The sequence below is a fragment of the Ambystoma mexicanum genome, chromosome 6p (assembly GCF_040938575.1).
Source record: "Ambystoma mexicanum isolate Mex_15411 chromosome 6p, UKY_AmexF1_1, whole genome shotgun sequence".
NCBI lineage: Eukaryota > Metazoa > Chordata > Amphibia > Caudata > Ambystomatidae > Ambystoma > Ambystoma mexicanum.
In genome coordinates, this window is record NC_090935.1 from 1,009,185,850 (window position 1) to 1,009,207,189 (window position 21,340).

At 39.4% G+C, this 21,340-nt stretch overlaps 1 protein-coding gene across 1 annotated transcript in view; it reads right to left on the reverse strand.

Moving 5' to 3' along the window:
- Window positions 1-210: 210 nt before the first annotated feature.
- Window positions 211-21,340, reverse strand: part of FBN2 (fibrillin 2) — a 1,178,594-nt gene continuing 1,157,464 nt past the window's right edge. The window contains exon 65 of the mRNA XM_069625622.1: window positions 211-2,030. Within this exon, the coding sequence (XP_069481723.1) occupies window positions 1,656-2,030 (375 nt within the window). The 3' untranslated portion in view covers window positions 211-1,655. The remainder of the gene's footprint in view (window positions 2,031-21,340) is intronic.

Here is a 21,340-nt window from a genome sequence, read left to right on the forward strand (position 1 = left end):
ATGCTACACTGTACACAGGAGTATGATTCTATTGTTGAGCAAACCTTTCAGTTGTTTCCTGAGATATGTGATGCAGCTGGATCTTGCATCATATAGAAGGTAACTACTTTTCATATAGTACAAGATGCATAATCTTAAATGTATTGAAAGATGGGAACATTATTATTAGTGCTTGTTCACAGATCTTGAACAATGATTTCACCCCAAATATTTCTATAAAAAGGCACTTATTTATTGAATGCGCTCCAACCCAACAAGTTGTCATTTGAAAATATTTGGTCTTGTCTTTTACATTTTTGAAACACCTGATAGCTTCATGTGTGTTTGATGTTTCATCAGCTATTTTTACAGTACATAATGATGCCCGTTTTCAACAAAATGCACCACTTCAAATGCCCTTTAGCACAAATTAAAAACAACATTTAATAATAAAAAAGATACTATTTGCAGCTCATATCAGCTCCTTGTACAAACATCTTTTATACAAAATAGGTTATGAAAACATGAGGCACATGGTGTATAACTACAGTAATAAAGGAATGTTCGAAAGGCACAGATTTTAAATCCACAATGATTTCCTTGTCCGCAATGGATGATGTGTTCACAGCTGTGTCGGTCCTGGAATGGTACACAATAAATGCACCAACAATTGTGCACAGCACCAGAATGAATGATGAGCAAGGAATTCCCTTCTGAGAACAGAGGGTGAACTGTCTACAGTAAAGTACCATTGTAGAGCACCAATTTTATGCACTATTTTCATGATGAGGTGTTGTGGTAGCATACAGTTTCTTGAGATAGTCCAAGGGAAGTACAGTACATCGTAGTCTGCAGGGTTAGTGGTGGTACAGGCTGTTAAGGTATTTTGCTAGAGTGGATTACAATCCTTTTATGCTCCGTCTTCATCTGTGTTATGTTTTGCCTTATTTTTAAAGGTCGGATGGCATGTTTTTGATCCATGATTTGTTTTTGAGAGATTTGCAGCACATGCCTCTGGTCTCCTATGAAATGTTCTTGTCTATGTCTCAGCTCAAGAAAAGATATTTTACAGCACTAGCTTATTCTCCAATTCAATTCCAGTGAGTATAATATTAATAGGAATTCTGGTGACACATAAAACCACTTTCATTTGCATGCATGTCGTTGTTTTTCTCTCTAAAAGGGAACTACCCAAATTAAACAGCTGTAATGTATGAGACATAAGAAAAACACGTTTCACGTCTTGTTATCAAAGTACAATTTTCTTCATATATTACTGCATTCAAATAAATAAACATCTATATTTTCCATTAGGAACTATAGCAAAATACCCCACAGTGCTCCAATTTGTTTTTATTTGTTTTGTTTTTGTACCAAGATCTGCCATATTGTGGTCTCTTGAAGATCAGATGTTTAAAATTGTGTTTTAAATTCAGGTTATATAAAAATGCAGGAGCCATGAGCAGAATTGCATTCAAGAGCTTGGCCATGGCAGTGTCTAAATTCCCCCATACTGCAAGAGTCAAATGCAGCGTTGAACAGGATTGAACAAACACAGACAGTTCTTTAAAAAATAAAAGTCTTTGACTCCTTAAAGCTTTCAAAATATAGACATGCTCAAGTGGATAAATAAAAAACAGCCACATTTCATGTACTAGTCTCATTCATTAATAAGGTCAGAAGAACTCCATTTGCAGCCTCATTCTGAGAGCTTCTCCCAGCACCCCCAGGAGATAGTTATCATCATGGTGCTCTTCCAGTTTCTGTAGCTCCTTCTTCTTGAAGAGGGGGACACTGATAATCTCCAATTTGTAAATGCCAGGCAAAGTCTTCCTTTTTGCTGTGTGCAGGAAGCTCAAGCCATCTTTCTGGTGAATGCGGAAAACCTTGTCATTGTTGCCCTGGGAGATTACATATCGCACATGGTTGCTGAGAGGCTCTATAGCTGGCATAATCTGTAGGATATGCTCATTGACGCTGAGCCTAGAAATGTTGATATTCATCAGGAGTGGGATGTCAGTATCTAAGCTTGCCAAGCTGATGTGCTCTTGCTGAAATAAAATTTAAAAAAGAATGATATAACATATATAACAGACATACCAAAGAAAGTTGTTAGCACAATTACATTTTTAGGAGATAATAGTTAGTCACAAGTGTTTTGGACCCCCCTCTACTGAGAATGAACATGGTTTAAAAAGCTGTTATCTGGGATGTCTTCTTCTCTGTTGCGTCTACAATCCCATTTTAGCTGACTGACTCTTCACAGAGGAGAGCTATCCATTTGCCTATCAGTCTCAACCGTCCTGATTGGGGTATACCCCATAGAACCATGTTCCTCCTCGGTAGATGGGCTCCCACACCTATGTAGACAATATTTACTACCAAAATAACCATAAAACCATTTCATTTTAATTCAAGACAGATCATTTTCTGCAATTAAGCACAGTTAAAACAATACAGAAAAAGACAAGATAACCTTTCACTTCTTACATCCCTTTTACATCAATTGAATTTACTAGGTTACTGCAAGTTTGAAGTCAAGGTTTGTTAAAAGGGTAACACTGTTTAAACCTGACTGGTTGGCTGACTGAAGGGATACATGCAATAACACATACAGCATGCATAAACACAAGATTACAAACGCAGGTGCAAAACATAAGTAAATTACCTCGACTTTTCCTATGGAAATAAATGTGCTGATACGCAGTTCGGTAATGCTGGAACGTTCTCATTCAAAGATACAAATGCCTTATATATAATATATATATAAGGATGTGCACAATTGGGAAATTTTGCACTGAATTTTGCCAATGTCATGAATTTGGCAACATTTTGCAAAATTAAAAAACATCAGATGAATTGCTTTAAATCATGTTTGCAAAAATTGATTTTTCAGTTTTCAAAACCCAGAGAATTACTGCAGAAATATCAGCAAAGGGACTGTTTGAGATTTTCTTAGTAAAGTAAGCAAACATTTTATACTTAGTTTGCTGAGAAAATCTGCTAGAAGTAAATCTGAAGTTTTTCTATTCTAGCAAAGTGGAAAATACACATAAGCAGTGTTAAACAACTCTTGATGCTTGAGCATCACATTTACTTTGCTGGTTAAAACGTGAATAGAAATATTTTCTACAAAGTCTTTTCAGCAAATTAGGTAAACCTCCTTTACTAGAGCATTGCACTTATTTGTTCATGAATAATCCTGCAAATTAGGTTTTTGCCCTATCTCTTTACTTGAGTTGTCAACTTATTTTGCTCATAATAAATATCACAAAGACGTAATATGCATGATTTCTTGGCACTGAACTATGTGAAAACCTATCTCTAGAGATTTCCTCTAATTTTGCTGATAACAAAATCCCACAAATTGGATTTGTGCAATTTCTCTTTCCAGAAATATCATTGGGGCATATTTGGAAAAGAATTTCATAGTTTTGCAATTTCACAAACTAAAATATCCTTAATTTCTCCTACGTACTGCAGCAGGATTCTAATTTCACACACTCGTGATTAAATACTGAGATATGCAAAGAACAGGCATTTATAATGGGTTGCAGCCAGGAATGTGTTAACATTGTTAGCAAGTTAAACTGCAGATAAAACGTTAAATTCATGTGTTATTAGATTGAAGCCTTGTTGCTCAAAGCCAAAGACTATGGTGCTTTCGTTATGGAAGGTAAGGGGAAACACTATATGCTTACTACGTTAATTTGAAAGGGATAATATAGGTTAGTAACTATATTCCGTAATTATATAAAATGTGACAAAGTCTTACAGACAGTCAGAGAACACTGGTTTGAGTCTGCTATTCCATTTGGAAATGCAGATGAAGGTTTAGAATCAAAGTTTTCCAGCATCTTTTACAGAGTTAAACTGGTTATTGATACGATGGGAGTTTAACATGCTCAGAGCATCAACGATCTTGATAGGAAACTTGCCTGTAATTACAGAAGATCAGTGTGAGTCATCTTCCTTGTCAATGAAATGAGATATAAAAGGGTTGACAAATCTGTTTGGACTCATCAAATTTAACATTTTATTACATGGAGAATTATAGTATTTCTCCCATAAGGAATGCTGTTGAATTCAAAATAAAGTCTATAGAAAAGAATATCATTTTCTATATTACACCAGGCTACCTTGTTAAGAAAGATGAAGCTAAAAGGTCGATGAACATTAAGAGTTTTCTTTACAGATAAAAGTGAATGATTATTATGAGAACAAGATAAATACTGACAATGAACTTAAAGATACTTCACATTTTATTTGCAATGTCCTTGATATACGTTTTTTTAGAGACCGGTTGAGATCCTTTTGAGTTTGTTAATATTCACAGAACATCACAACCTTTAGGGAATGAGATTGGGGACAGTTATGCATTGCAAATGTCAGAGATGACAAATTGGAGACGGGTGGGGCTGATCCTTACACACACTGCCAGTGGATGGGAAGGGATTTCCTTGTGCTTTGGTTTAGGGATCAACACATGCTTTGTTCTTTAACAATGTGCTTTTGGTCCGAACTCTTTCAGGCAGAGATTACTTTACCAGGTACACATCTTGGCCTGCCTTTAAACCGGAAGGATAGCTCATGGACAATGCATTTGTCTCTTGAAGCAAGACAACATAAAACAACACAGGTTTGAATCCCGGTGCCGCGCTTGGAGACTGTTCTCCAGTGTTAAGCACATAACAAATGATTAATTAATTTAAAATCCACCACCAATGTGAACCTATTTTTTTTCTTTAAAGTGGTTGACATTATTGATGCAAAGTGTTGATTGCTGGATTGTGAATAAATCATGTTTCATATTCCAATTATCTTTGAACATGATTTGATTTTGTGTATCCTATTGTGTTTTAGGTTGAGCTGTCCTCACATTCAGCATTTTATTAATATGTCACATGCAGTGCTACGTTTACTGTCTTGACATTTGGTATTACATGAACATTTTATTGTAATGATATAAACAAATGTATACTATTATTTTTGTTTTTGCACTAATTGCTAGTAAGGCAGCATGTAAGTGAGCATACAAATATTTGATTAATCTTTAAAGTTAATTAGAGTACAAATATCGGATTGCTAGTTAGGAGGTGGTGACGAGTGTTACTATGATTAAAGTACGAAGAGAGGTTATTCGAGTCTGTGAAAATTAACAAATTCAAAATGATATTGCCACTTCTCTAAACAATTGTGTATCGATAACAAAGCAGCACCTCTAAGTTAAGTGTCAACCTTTAGTTTTTCATTTTATACCAATCATTCTCATACAGTTTTCTGCCTGCAAAGAATCATATTTTTTGGAAAAACGTATGAAGCGCAAATGTGAAATTATTTGGTAAGTGTGCACTAGAACCTAGCTTTACAAGATGAAGACAAATGCAACCAAGCTCATTATCTGAGTGCCGGGGGAAGGAGATGAGCATTGCATGACTTTTTAATATCATACTGAAGACTGGTATAGATGATGGGCAGCCTTCTGTTGTGATCGGATCCAAGTCAGTCACAGGGGTGGGGAATTTTCGTGGTGGTACAAAGAGCTGGTAAATATAGAGCAGTGTGCTACAAAAAGTGGCAAAGAGGGGTGCTGACCAATCTATATCAATTTAACACTCATTGATTCATTACACAATAATTATATTGATTATAATACCAGCTGATCACTTAGCTATGTTTATCTGCAGATAATACATAGAGGGTTAATGAGGTTTAAACTCCAAGTTGTGCTGAAAACACAAGAATTATTATAATTATTAGAATGGTTAAGAAATGTTGAAAAGGTGTTAAAGAAAGGGGAATCTTTGGTTCGAGCAACATGCACTTAAGACATAAAATCCTGAATGGTATGGACGGTTAACTCTTAAAAGATACGAAACTGTAGAGATCATAGGTCTCGTTATACTGGATAACATAACCAATCTCTTAGCATTCTGCCCTTCTCACAGGATGTTCCTTTCTGTTATCCCCTCAATGCTACACTTATCTAAGATCCTAACCCAGCATACCCATAGCCATAGGCTTACAGTATCTGTTCACTGTTAATCAATATACATTAAAGCATTTGGAATTGAAAGGGAGGTGACTCAAGACAGACAGCATAGCAGCTTAAAAACATAACCCTTTTAACACCGAAAACTCAAATCCTGTGTTATGCCAATAAGGACCTACAAACATATGTCCTTAGTGATCTCAAAGGTATAACCCTATGTCCACAAGCATGGCTAATCCCAAACGCCTCATAATTATTCACTAGCAATAGATTCACAGTACTACAGGTTGGTATTTTCAGTTAACCAACTAATTTTGCTGAGTCGTAGGTCAAGCTAGTATGCTAGGTCTGGCTCTATCAGAATAATTAGCTACTTGAGCCAGCATTGATTCCTAAAAAGGAAACAACATGGGACATAGGTTTGCCTTGAGAGTTTGTCAGTACATAAACGACTGATGTGGCCATCAATCTCCTCTTCAAAAATGTAACTGAGTTCTAGTATCAAGTAAAACTGATATATCAAGGATGGTTTTTTGCAATCTTGCTTGTCTAGGATAAGTTAAGGAAAATAATCAATCCACAAAGTGGGATCGAAATTACCTAAACTAACATCTTCTGTAGCATCCCAAAACTGAAACATAACAAGCTTTATTGCATGTTCAGTGGCCTGGCCATATGACCTAAGTGGAATTTTAATGATTTCACCAAGGGCATCAAATACCTAGTGTTCGCACTAGAAAGGGAAGGTTGTTTTTAGTGTGTTTCAATTCACTCTGAAGTCAGGGCTGGACTGGCCTATAGGGAACTCTGGAGATTTCCCGGTGGGCCTCTGCACCCTGGGCCTCTTTTGTGTGGTATTTCCACATTTTCTCATAGGAAAAGCATTGGGCTTGCTGAAAATGTGTCATATGGGGCCCCTTTGAACATTATTTCCAGGGCCTCTTTTGGTCCCCAGCAATTATTTCCAGGGCCTATTTTAGTTCCCAGTCCACCCCTGTCTGAAGTAATCAGTTACCGTGGACATGCAATTTTAAAATTCTAGAATTTCCTTATTCCCAGTTAGACTGAGACTTTTCAAACATAGTGCATTAAAATAGTGGCTAAAAAAATGTACCAATCAGAAAGACAAAAAAAGGTACGCATAGTTTAGCTGTGTTTCACAATCCCGGAAGCTTCCAAGAGTTACTAAATCTCCTATGCAAATGAAGGACTACCTTGCTGATGAGCCCTTCACATGAATAAAGAGTATGTGTAGCATAGCACAGGCTCATTCTGTCATAAGCAACAGTTTCAGCTGTTTGCAGTGGAGTTAAACCCCCTGCTCTGTGTGCCCTATGCCAGAACTTAAGACGGAGCGCCTGACATCTGTGATGTGCCACTGCCCTTATAGTCAGGAATGTGTGACAATTTCGGTCAGTCCAACTTGTGGTTCCTTAGGAAGAAACTCCTTCAGCAAACATTACTTATTCCAGAGTGTTGTTATACAAGGTTATGACCAAGAAACCAACAAAAGCAGAAGTTGGCACCAATAAATGTTGTACTGATCAAATGCATTCGTGGTCTCCTGCTATTTCGTGGCCTTATATATGTATTTCAGACACCCTGGGCTGTGCCTGAGCTCTACCCTGCTCTACACGTCCTCGTGGAAGCCAATGCAGTGAGAACATCCTGTTGTCTTCGGGAAGCTAAATAAGAAGACAGCTACGAAAAACTAATGCACAATGACTTGTTTTTACTAGCACCATAAAGCCAAAAAGGGAGTCCAACTAGACCCACCACAACTTGATTAAAACACCTGCTATGCCCTTAACAACTAAACAGACTTTCTTCCCACACACGAGGAATGTGCGACATAAGCAAGAACAAGGTACTCATGAGTTTGGAATATTTTTTTTTTAAAACATTACTGCATGCAGTAATTGTTAGGTCAATAGCCCACTGTGACATTAGTCCTGCAATGACAGTAAAAAATGGCAGACTTGCAGTATTTCTTAAATACTGCATAATATGAGTGGCAACATATGACTGCATGAGGTGTTTTTATTTCCTGATGTCTGGAATTCCAAACATTATAATATGTGTTTTCGTCTCTGAGTAGGAGGCGGCAGTAGTTCTTATCCCGGCGGTCCTGTGGCATAAAGGAGCCTTGAATGAAATAAATGGCTTCACAGCATCGTGATAAGCACAGAAGACGCAAAGCTGTGCTGCTTATTTTTGGCCTGTGTGTCAAAAGTTGTTTTGAAGTAGTGAGTAGCTGCCAACTGCCAAACTCATTACTTTTCTACAAATTCATTAACTACTGAGGTTGAACGTCGATGATTGGCGTTTCCCTAAGGTTTAAATAAACAAGCTATGTAGGGGAGGCGCTGAATTGGTGTGCATGAGTGAGGGTTCACTGGTGCAGCTTCTGTTCCCTATCATAGCGGCTCCTTTTCAGCACCCTCCTCCAGTGGTAGAGGCAGGGCGAGAGGGGGCTCAGATTACAAGTGTTACAACAGTGGTGTCCACATAACTCTATGGGGAATTTTACAGATTTACAGTGAGAAATTATTCTGCTCTGGTAAATTTGACCATTTCTGGTCTTGAAGTAGAGCATTTACTTCAGCATCTTGCAGCAGGTAAGCCCACCACTTCAATGTCAAACCTATAACTTGGCAGAGTGGTAAAAGTGACATGATTTACTATTAAAAAAGTGCTGGCAAGGAAATCACTGCCAATTTTTTTATTGCACAGCTGAATTTGTAATGAGACATTGGCCTGATATATAAAAGTGTTTAACAATGGTGCAATTCCACTGAAAATGCTTTGTGAATCAGGCCCCTTAGGTGTAAGAGTGCTGGGGAAGTCATTTTGCCAAACACTACAAGGATATTGATGCAGGAACAGTCATTGCACATTAGGCAAAGAACCGGGGAAGTGATAGAAAGGCATAGCATTCTAGCCCAACCAACTAAATAATACAGGAGATTTAGCAAAGTAAACATATCAGCTCCGAGGGAGTCATGCTGAGTGTGCGGAGTCAATAATCTGCTGTTTAATTATAAGAGTATTTAGAAAGCTGGGAAGAACCAGGAAGCTGGAAACGGGCAGAATGTACGCGCCTGGACATCCTTATTTGTCACCAAAATCTATACACATTTTCTATAATTAATTACAAAGATGTATTTTACAGATATTTTAATGTGTATGGTTTCTAGATTTACTGAGAACAAAGAAATAGAAAGAGCTTAGACCTCATGTGTGATTGGGGTGCTCAGCAGTGGTATCAATATGCAGTGTATGGTTCTGAACAAGTTTCAACCACGTCTTCCTCTGCCAGAGAAAACCAATGTTTCAAGAGGCACTGCAATAGAATAATACGTTTTGTGTACACATACCACGCACAGAGGGGGGATGGGCTATGTTCCACAATATAATACAGAACCACAGGAGTATTGTGGCCAAGATCATATGCAGGCTCAGGCATATGCACTGCAACCACAGCAACTGCAGAAAGCACCATTACAAATGCAAATGCCACAAGGGCAGCTACAGCAAGTGCCCATGCAGACACAACCTCAGCAAGCGCAGACACATCAGACTATGGTACCACAGTGGAATATGAACACAGCAGTTCAGCAAGCACCCACACCTAAATTGGGGAGTGTGACTGTGGTAGGAGGAAATCATTTCACAGGCACAGGGATGAATTTATACCCACAATAGGGCAGCCAATAGAGAGACCTGATTTCTTCAGTACTATCTGTGACACCAGACCCCTAAGAGGAACCAAGGGTCAAGGTGAATATAGGAGGCAAACCATTCTCATTTATTGTAGACACTGTAGCATATCACTTGTGTGTCTGAGAGGGAAAATATCCAATGTCAGGTATTGCCAAATATGTGCAGGGATTTTCTGGGGTGAGGAATTTAGTTACTTTTACAGACGAATTACCAATCTCTGTAGGAGAACATGACATGTCGTTTCAATTTTTGTATTCTAGGTAGTCACCAGTGAATATATATGAAGGAAAAGTGTGTTCCTCACCAGAGATACATTATCTGACTGTGAAAGAACTTGAAAGACAGACCAGAAAGCATTACGAGGAGTTCCTTTAGATCTAGAAGTATTTTTGTATGGAGTGGCTGTTGTATTATCATGGTTGCCCAGATTGATGGACAAGCTATTAAGAATGGCTGTTGTTTTTGTTTAGACCATAAATCCCTATGGATGATGAAGAAGGGCAGATTATTCCCTTACAGTTAGAAGCAGCAGTGTTAATGGAGGAAAGAGTGGTTCTTCATGAGACAGATGATGAGGGAAGGATACTTATTAAAAGATTTGTCAGATGAAGAGCTGTTTAAGAATGAATATTCAGATGATTTCTGATAAGTCTCACTCATTGGATAAAAGTAGAGAATAGAGAAATACCACAGAGAATGGTGATGGTAAAAAAGGTACCAACAGTTCTCCAAGAAGATTTAGAGAAAGTACCAAATACTTAAAGGACCACAAGTCCATATGATGTGGGTTTATTAAAAGGAGTAGGAGCAGTTAAAATCAAGCTTAAACCTGGAACTCTTTTACCACAAGCAAAGTAATATCCTCTGTCTAGAGAAGCGGATGAAGGTATATTTGAGACGATTTTTGCTTTGATAAAGCAAGGCATATTAGTAGTACCATCCGACTCTCCGTGTAATACAGCTGTGTACCCAGTGAGAAAATCAACAGGGGGGTCATGGAGATTTATACAGGACCTTTGCCCTCCAAACAATACAGTGGAAGCTGAGTTTCCCTTAGTTCCAAATCCCATGACAACATTGTGCAATATCACACCCAAGGCCAAGCATTTCAGTTATAGATTTAAAAAATGTGTTCTTTTCAATTCCCCTTTACGAAGACTCACAAGATTTGACTTCCTTTTCATATAGAAATATCTGCCTGAAACATACAAGATTGCCACATGGGTACTATGAGTCCCCCTCGATCTTTAACAGAGTACTTCAGATGGACTTGGGGACTGTCCAGCTCGAAAGCGCAATAGCTCAATACGTGGATGACATTTTGGTGTGCAGTGAGACAGAAGAAAGAAGCAGAGAAGACTCATTTAAACTCATGACTATACTCTCAGAGAAAGGGTATAAGGTGAACAAAGAGAAGTTATAATATTGCAAGAAAGAGGTCTTGTACATAGGACAATTGATCTATCATGAGAGGAGGAAATTGACACCTTAGAGAGCAGAAGAAATAATTAAGACTGTAGAACCTAAAACAGTGAGGGAATTGCAACAGTTTCTAGGCCTATGCAATTTTTGTACCCTAGGTTTTTGATTTCAATACTTATATTCAACCACTTTTAAAAGGACTTAAAGAAGCACAGGTGGGCAAAAGTAAAATAATGTAGACAGATGAGATGACTGAAGGATTTAAAGAATTGAAAAAGGCAATCAGTACAGCCCCTGTGTTGGGAATTCCAGATTATCAAGAGGAGTTTTATCTATTTTCTCATTAAAATGGAGAAGCCATGACAGAAGTCCTTACACAGAAAATGACATTAGGACACGGTCATAAACCATTGCCTTATAATAGTGGAATTCTAGATCCAGTTATGAAAGGACATAATCCCTGTGAGCAGTCTTTAGCTGCTGCTGCACTTACAATTGAAAAAGCTTCAAGTATAACAATGGGGTGTTCAGTAACACTATTTGTAGAGCATGCATTATTTGCAATTTTAGAGAAGCCTAAAAGTACATTGACCACCCAAAGAGCATCAGGATATGAGGTAATTATATCGAATCCTGCAATTAAAATGGTGAGATGCAAGAAAGTGAACCCTGCAATGTCCATAGCAGAACCAAAAGGGTAGAATGATTACGTACATGATTGTATAGCGTACATTGAAAATTACAATGAAATTCGCCAAGTTAGAGACAATGCTATTGGGAGGGTGGAAGTTGTCTTTTTTGATGTTTCTTTGAAAATTGACCAAACGACTGGCAAAAGGCATAATGAATCATCGTTAGTAAAGCTTAATCGAATGGGAGAATTTGAAGCAGTGACAAGCGCGACATTGCCTTCGCATTACCCAGCACAAACTGCAGAATTAGTGGTGCTTATTTCCCTGCTTTAGAGATTCGAAGATGAGGAAGTGATGGTGTACTCTGACTCCACCTATGTGATGTCAACTGTACACACAGGGTTGTCATGCTGGAAAGGGAGGGGCTTCCTCAACGCAGATGGCACTCCAGTGCAACATGCAGTCCTATTGGACAAGCTTAGTGAAGTATTAGCACTCCCATTGACATTAGTAGTTGTAAAATGCACAGTCCATACTAAAAGAGAAGACGTAATTTCCAGCGGAAACAAAACCGCAGATATAGAAGCCAAAAATGCAGCCTATTTTTCAGAGATCACTTATTTTGAAATTGAAAGTATTAAACAGATGACAGGACGATGCATGTTGGTAAAGGAGGGCTTTAACATACTGTCTATTGTCCAGCTAATTGAGATACAAGGATGAGCATCACAAGAGATAAAGTAGTTATGAAAGACACAGAGGTGTTCTTAATCCCCCACTGAGGCAATTTGGAGACAGGATAGCACTGGAAAGCCAGTTACCCCTCTAGCATTATTGAGGATAGCATTGGAGCAATTCCACTATCCCATGCTTATGAATTGACAGTATAGCTGCAACAATTGCAAAAGAGTGGTTCTTGCCCAATTTATTAGAACATGTGGCACAGTTTATAGTAAATTGCATTGTGTGCCAGACATTTACTGCAGGGCACACTTTGAGAACAGTTAGAGGAGCAATTGGCAGACCCAATGGCCCATTTAAGCACCTACATATAGATTAGGTAGATATGCTGCAACGGTTACAGATACAAGCTGTTTGTGGTATGTCCTTTTTCTAGATGCAATGAGGCAGGTCTATGTGCACACCCTGATGCCACGAGCGCTGCCACATTTCTTGTCTTCCCACGATGGGGTGTGTTTGAGATTTTGCAGTCTGACAATGGACCGCATTTTGTGAATGAGTTTTTTGAACAAATAGTTCTCCTATTGGACTTTAACCATAAGTTTTCCTCTGCGTTCCATCCACAGGTGAATGGTATTTTTGAATGATTAAATAGACTGTTGAAGGAGAGGATAGCGAAAGTCAAAATGACTTTGAAGAAGGGATGGCTACATTGCCTACCCATTGCCGTATACACCCTAAGAAACCAGCCGGGCTCAGATCAGCATCTAACTCCTCATGAGTTGGTGACTGGACACCATATGAGGACTCCCCTTGCTCCTCCAACTAGGTTAAAAACTGCTGCCCACAGTGTAGAGAGGGTATTAGGAGACGAGATGCATGATTAGATAACAACAATGACTGCAAGTGTTTCTTTCAAGTCTCAACCAGTCAAAAAGCAGAGGGAGGGGTCAAAGAGAAGCAACAAAGACAATCAATCCGTTGAAGTAGAAGCTTTGTTGAAACAACCAAGAATTTACCCACAGGTTCATGTGCTGGTATGCAAATTCATACACACTTGGAGCAGCCCTGCAGATTCCAGACTTTCCAAAGATGGACATGCACCTGGGAAAGAAAAGATCCTTCCAGCGGAGCTGACAGAGGAGAAATAATTACTTCTCAGCAGAATCAATAGAAGTCTATTATGACATTCCCAATGAGCATAAGTTGTTCAGCAGAACAGCAGTGATATTCACCTCAATATTTCTGCCAGAATTTCAGACTGCAGTGAATGATAAATGGTTACAGATAACCAGATGGGAGCTGCTTCAAACGATCAATATGACACTAAAAGAATTAGGCTTATGGCCCTCCAGAACAGGTATGTCCGGTACTTCATCACAGCAATGGAAGGAGGTATGTGCGCAAACATCGGGCCTTATTGTTGCACATTATACCTGCCCATGGTGAAGATAATGGGATGACAGAAGTAATAACGGTTTTTGTCCCTGTTCTCATGGATTCCAACTTGGCTTGAGGATGCCTTCAAATTACTTGGCGCAGTACTAGTGTTTGTACTGCTAGGATTTTGTCTCATAAGGACCATCTTCGAACAATGTCTGAAGTCAGACAAGAAAGCTATTGGGATGAATATCATGAATGAACTAGATGCTGGCGCAGATGAGCAGATACAATATGAGGAAAGTATCCATGAGAATATAAATAAAAGCACCCTTACACCTCCAGGAACTAATTTCTATTACCATATGGATCAACAAAATATGTGGGACGGTGGATATTCTGTCCACCATCAGGAGTTTGTTGCCACATGACCTGGAGTATGGATGAACATATAAAGACTGCAGATCACCTGAGGGGGGAGGTGAAGATCTGGATCCCAAAGAACTGATCATATGAAGAAATGATAAAGGAAAATGAAAAGAAGAATGAAGAGAGGAATGTGGTTGAGGACTTGACCAGAGGGGGGAATGTAGAGGAGCAGGGAGATGCATATACCTTTTCTCCCACCCCCTCACCGCCATCATATTGTATAGCAGGAACAGAGCTGCATGTGGGACCCTGTGTGTTGTCCCTATGCCGCATCGACTGTATGAGAGGCGTTATGCACACAGACAACCATATCGAATATATCCACATGTTGAGAGAGTGGATGGATGTCTGCACGCGCCAATGGATATTGTGGAACGCTGAGTGGCATCTGACAAGCGCAGAGTGATGTCATGAAGAAGCTATACACGAATATGTTGAAACAATATGAAAATACTTAAGAATGATGATGTAACTGAAGCGATAAGAGAAACATGTCTGAAATGATAAAATAATCATGCATGCAAAAAGAAGATGAAGTAACTTGTGGATCAATAAGTGTAAATATGCAGCAAGGCAAGGTAGATGAGACAAACAGAAGCTTGCTATAGAGGAATATATAACGTGGCAAGGACGGCCATGATTGGAAAATGTCATTCTAACTACCTCAGAGAAAGATCAGGGCTGAGGCGTCAGGAGATTCTGGGAAACGGCTTTGTGCGTAAACAAAGAGGAGTCTATTTTGGCTTAGGATCAAGGATGCTATTTCAAGAAATAACCGCAGAGCACAAAGGGAGGCTGACGGATAACAACATGAGCGTGAGACACATTTCTCTTAGATTAACGAAGAAGTAAACATATGCGAGAGCCAAGTATTGGAGAATTAACAGTGAATAAGGATCAGGCACGATGGAGTGAACAAGTCTCTAGAGGCCAAGGAATCAATAACACCCAGCTAAATTGAATTAAATAGCAGTAAATAGGAGGTTGAAATGGACACATTTGTGGTCTTTTCACATGTGATGCAGAAGACGAAAACAAGGCTGCGGTTGAAGATAAATGATGTGCTCATACTCCCTTGAATGTCCTAGAACAGCAAGCAATGGCAAGGTCAACTACAGACGAGAAACTTTGACTTATGGTCAAACTGATGAGAGATGATGGCCTAATTCGGAAAGCGGGGAGTAATGACGTGACTCATGCACCTGGGTTTCGATTTCCTTATGTGCTGCTAGCGAGCCGAAAGTCCAATGTTGGGTGGGATGCCAAACAATCAGTGTGTCTATGGGGCAACCTGCTATACAATGTTGCATAGACCAATCCACTGCCATTCTGTCCGCTATAATCAGTATTATACGTATTCAGAGGTTATTCAAGGGGAGTCTTACAGATAAGAGACCGCCAATGAAATACTAACCGTATACTTTCCATATGTCAAGATGTTCCCCTAACCAATCCTTCACGCTAGTAGGTTTTATTGTTTGCCACAGAGGATGACATCATAGATGACGCCTATTGGGGTTTAAAGACCTCTGTGTAATCAAGTTTGTTGGTGTGTGTGCAAACGCCAGCCGATGTTTGTCAGTGTACCCTGCTTTATTAAATTGAGAATAACGTAGTACTTTGCCATATTCTTTCATTCCGTACGGTTATTTGGTCTGAGATCTTTTATTGGTAATTCCATCTAGAACTAGAGAAGATTCAAGGTGCTAGAGCACACGTCCAATGAGTCAAACTTTATTAGCAAGAGAGAGTTCAGATAAGTCAGAGGTCCAGAGGTTTCACCTTAACCATAAGGTAGTGCCAATATGGAAAGGTTTGAAGGGCTATTCTGCATTGAACACTTTAATAGGATGGGCTCACACTGCAGGACCAGACCAGTTAGATATGATAATGAAAGGAGACCTCTCGAATACGACACAAATAAGAACATGGGAGCTCAAGTACTTCAATATGCTTAGCCTGAATAATGCTGATCTGAACATAGACACAGGATTTATGGCACACTTCTTTTATCCTGGGAACATCGAAGCAACCATATCAATAGTACAAGAAGGTGACCTGCCGTTACTCTCAGAGATGACTGTTGGACACAAGGCTTCAGAACCTTGAAAGATTAAAGACACAGGCATCATGCATGGTGATTTTGGATGTCTGACCACAAATGATTGTTACCCATTATTGAACAAGGGGCATGCCCAGCCAACAGTAGAAATTTCACCATTCTAACAGTGGTAACTTATCTTTGTATTTTCCACTTTGTATGTGAGTCAATAACACACTGTCAAACATGATGCACAACTAGGATACATTTGGACATGGCACCTTAGAGACAATGTCTGTATTGGTTCCACCTTAGGCATACAAGTAGGCCTAGTTAACCTGCTATGCGACCCTGAGATAACCAGAACTGAGTGTGTCAATGTGAAAGGAAAATGGGGAAGAACAGAAGAGGCGGAAGCAGTAGTTGCAGGCAGCACAGTGAAATAGTATTTAGGCAGCTAAGGAAGAAGGGGTAACATGAGTGTTTCTAAGTGGATGTGTGGTATCTCACAGGCAGGGGATCCAGCATGAGGTGTTGCTGAAGAAGTGAAGTGATCGTGGTGAGACAGTGTTTGTTCAGTGTTTTGGTAGTCCTGTGTATTGTGAGTGCTTGTGTGATGGGCTCTGGATGTGCTCAATCAATCCCTTGAAATTTGGAAGCTGGTATGCTACGGGTTTGTGTAGACAACACAAACACAAAGATGTTACAACCTAGGCATGGCATGGCTTATGCTGTCAATCACAGATGAGTGAAGGGTTGACTGTGTGAGTGGGTGAATGGGAGTAAGAGAAATAGGGAAAACAGGAGCTGTGAAAGGAAATCCAAATCATTAGTGTGCAGAACTGGTTGGCAACACTCCAGTTGTGGAGTATTTTTATCCACGCCACTGCGCCACACTGCACCCATTTGCCAATGGGGAAAGGAAATTGCCAAGAATGGAGGCAATAACCCCTGTGCGCACTAAGTTTGCAAAATTGCTTCATAACCCATCAATGAGGCTGCACGCCCTGCCAAATACACCAGCAAAGTGGTGTAAAAGCAGGCATCACTGCTGTCATCTGTCACTGAAAACCAGCCCACAAAATGGCTAAAATCCCAAAATGCCCCTAAATACAGTTTCCTAATCAAGGGCAACCTTCAAAGTGCTGTTTTGGTGCTAAATTCTGTTATTTTCCCCAGTGAATTATTGAAAGGAGAGTGTGCTGGAATCATGGAACCTAAAGGCAGTCAGAGGAATCCAGGCATCACAGCCAGACAGCTGCCAAAATAAATTGGCTGTAGAACTTATCTTAATGTATTTCTTTGTCCTGAAAAGCTGCAAAATCCACTATTTCAAGTATGTTAGTGAAGGGCTAATTCTTTTAAAATGGTTAAATCCTTTATACTCTATACTTATATTTTATATGTGAACTGAAAAGATTTTAATGTCACAGAGCCAAGTCTGAAGCCAATCCACATGTGAATTCTGATCTGACAGGGCCTGACCTGGGAAAAATGACATCTCCAGTTGACACTCCCTTGAGAACAGGAAGACTAATGGCTGTTCATGGGCCACGCATAATCCCAGCAAGCCACTCAAAGGAGTTGCATTAGACATTTGTCTGGTGACTAATCAAAGAACAAAGGACATGCTGAGAATTGGCTTCTGCCAGGAGGAGCTGGATGTGGGGGAGGTTCCTCAGTGAACTTCAAAGGACCGGCCATCTGCTCACTTTGGGAAGCAAGAGAAAAAAAACTTGGACTAGATTTTTAAATGAAATTACTTGTTTTTGCCTAAGAACGTTATGACATTTAACATGACAGCCAAAATAAGTATACAAGTGAAAAATACAAACTTATATGTCTGAATTCATGGTAGACAGTTGAAAAGGTGGTAGGAGTTTTTACTACATCAGGAACCAAAGATACACTAAAACACTGATTGTGGCAAAACTATTCATGTTGAAAGCTTAAATGTGTATATACACGATCCACTGATCAGCGCCCAGAGGTTTATCGAATTAGAAATGATGAATCCAAAGTGTTCTGGGTAAAATTGATGAAAATCCACAAAATGACCAATACAGCTCTTACAAAGATGGAAATCGGATGTAAATGTAGAGAATCAAATGTGAAAAATATGTGTCTGTTCTTGTGAGGGGACATAATGGAACAAATGTACATTTGTGCAAAAGTATGTTTTGAGTAAAAATCCGGGTGGGAGTTCCGAAATCCTGTCATAAAATGACAGCTCTGTTTAGGCTGCCATCCAAAACGAAGTGCACGCCTGTAGCCCGTCACAGATAGGGAGGTGTGTTCCGGAGTTCTGGCATTACCATAACATTTATAATGGATAAATATAGGAAGGGCACTACACTCTAGGCCACGCATTGCTTCCAGAACACCCTGCTTCCAGAACCCATCCAGATGTCCGCACAGCACCTTATTCCAGAACTTTTCATTGTGTAGCTGACTCCAGAATTCTTTGAGAGATCCAGACTTCATTTCAGAATCCAGACTCTAGCATTGCAAAATTATTGCTAGCCTGACCCAATTGCAAAAATCCCATACTGGAAGGGATTTAATGTTAATTCAGCTTGGCTGGCTACCACTAGGCTTGCCCACTGAAAACTTGTAACCGGCTATCCACCGCGTCCAGTCACCAGAAGGGGCCCTTCCAAATCCAGTCTGAGGTGCAGTACCAACTTGACCAGAACCACGCCGCTGATCCAAATCCCTAAAGAGGTGCCCGTTTGCCCGTGGACCTTCCCAATCCCTGACCAGAACTGACGGTCCAATTTAATAAATTATTCTGTGAGTATTAATATGAAGAACAGTGACCCATAATATATTTGTTTTGTATGATCCCTATTTCAAACCTATCCCATTCGTAATTCAGAACCATTGTGTTGCTAGAACTAACTTTGCGCGGACCCTTTTCTCATCTGTGTTCCTAAACCCTAACTTTTTATTGATTGATTAAGAAAAGTAATTCCCAAAACAACTGAAACTAGAGTATCACACATGGACTGTTATGATCGGCCGTGAATGACCTTCCTGTGTGGTATTCTCCTTTTTGTAGTCTTTAATATAGCATAAGAAAACTATCTGTTGTTTCTAAACCCAAATCTCTGTTTTCCATTCTCGTGCCTATTTTACAAAAACAACCTTTGCTAAAACCTCTATAACTCCCTCAGTTTCTATGATAGAAATGAAATTTCAACTCCTACTTCTACCTTACATCCATAGAACGCAAAACGACACTCTCCCGTTATTGCAGAAATCGTGCAAGGAAAAGTTTGCTGTGATTTTAAAATTTGAAAGGTTTTACACGTGTGAAATAGCTTTAAATTGTTTCTTACTTGGACTTTGAGATTTCAAATGCTTTCTTTGGACAAAATAATTGTTTGTGACTGTGTGCAACTGTTCAAAGTGGATCCCAAAGGAATTTATAACCATTTAAGTATTTTTGATCACATTTGGTGTTTTTGCCCAGTCAATTCCTAAGACAATTTAAAAGCCATGCTGACAGCTGAAAAGTCAATTCCGTTTTTCCCTTGTGTTTGAAGGGGGAAGGTGGGACTGATCTTCTGTTTGATTTGTGCTATTCCTGAATACCTGCTCTCTCCTCACATCTATTTAATTGCCTATTGGGGGTTGAGGGGTGTTGCAGGGGGAGCCTCTAACCATAGTGCCATCTATACCAAACCAACTCAAAAGTATTATTTTCTGTGCTGCATTTGTTTTTTGCTCATTACTTGATTCCTAGTGCGTTAAATATATTATTCAGTGTTCTGTCAACCCATTGGTGATTGTTGTTTACTTATTAAAATATACTGTGATTAAATTTTAATACATAAATAAACATTTACCTTTGCAAACTAGGCTGATTTCTGGTTCAGTGTGACTGGGGGGGGGGCCTCAGGAGGAGGGTGTGATATGAGTGGTATATCGTTCAGACTATTGAACGTATACATAAAAATCAATAAGGGTTTCAGTTGCGCACTATGTGCTGGGCGAGACTTGAGTGTGTGTCAGATTGAAATCACTTACACAGTGATGACCTGTGCTGTGGGTGGATTGCTAATATGTGCAATGTTCTAGCATGCAAATTCCCCATCCGCTTGACAAAGCAAGTCATAACTAACAGTAATCCTAAAGGTTAAAGTATCAAAATGTCAATTAATTTGATGAAAGTAGCGAGCATTACGTGTGTGTCTGTTTGTGTGTAATATGAGAATGTTACACCCCTTGAAAGTAAATGTTGTAGAAGTCTCGGTATCAACACACCACTGCGCACACCATTACTGCGCATCCCAAAATGCTGCATGTGTACATCCCCATTTCACTGCATATATATAATAAATTATAATTATTATCATTATTATAAATATGGAGGGGTGTTGGGAGGTCTGTGGGGTCTCCCCCAGCATATTTATGTGGTGAAATGGGGTAAAATAATTGACATTTAGGGATGCACAGTCAAAAATGTGCAGTGATCATATAGATCCAAAGCCCTGCGGCATGCACATATGTCTATATGTAGGTGATTAACTACACAAACAGGTATGACATCTAGGATCCAGTCCTGTTGAATAATGTAATTGTTTTTTAGAACACACTGGATCGTATGTTGTTTCACATTCAGGTGCAGTGAAAAGTCACTTTATTGCTCTACGTCCTTAGGATGGAAACTTAGTTAAGTTATTTTGTCTCATGGACTCAGCCTCTTAAGAAGTTACATATTCTGAATCATTTTGTTACTGTAGTTGAGGCCAGTGTATCTTTAACAATACATCTTAAAAACATGGCACAACACAGACGCACAATAAAGGCAATAGAGAACACAGAATACTAAGGGCCCAGTTTTGGTTGGTTGAGCTGTTGTGCTGCGCTGCACAGCTCCTCTAGTAGCACTGCATTGGCTCAGTTCTACTGTGATAATAGCATCTCTTTGATGTGTCATTACCAGACCTGCTGTGCCGCGCAGCAAATTAAATATAAGGGTGGGTTGCAAAAGGTAAATGCCATAGTACCCATTTTGCCTCTGCTCTGTTGATCAGCATGGAACAATGCACCACA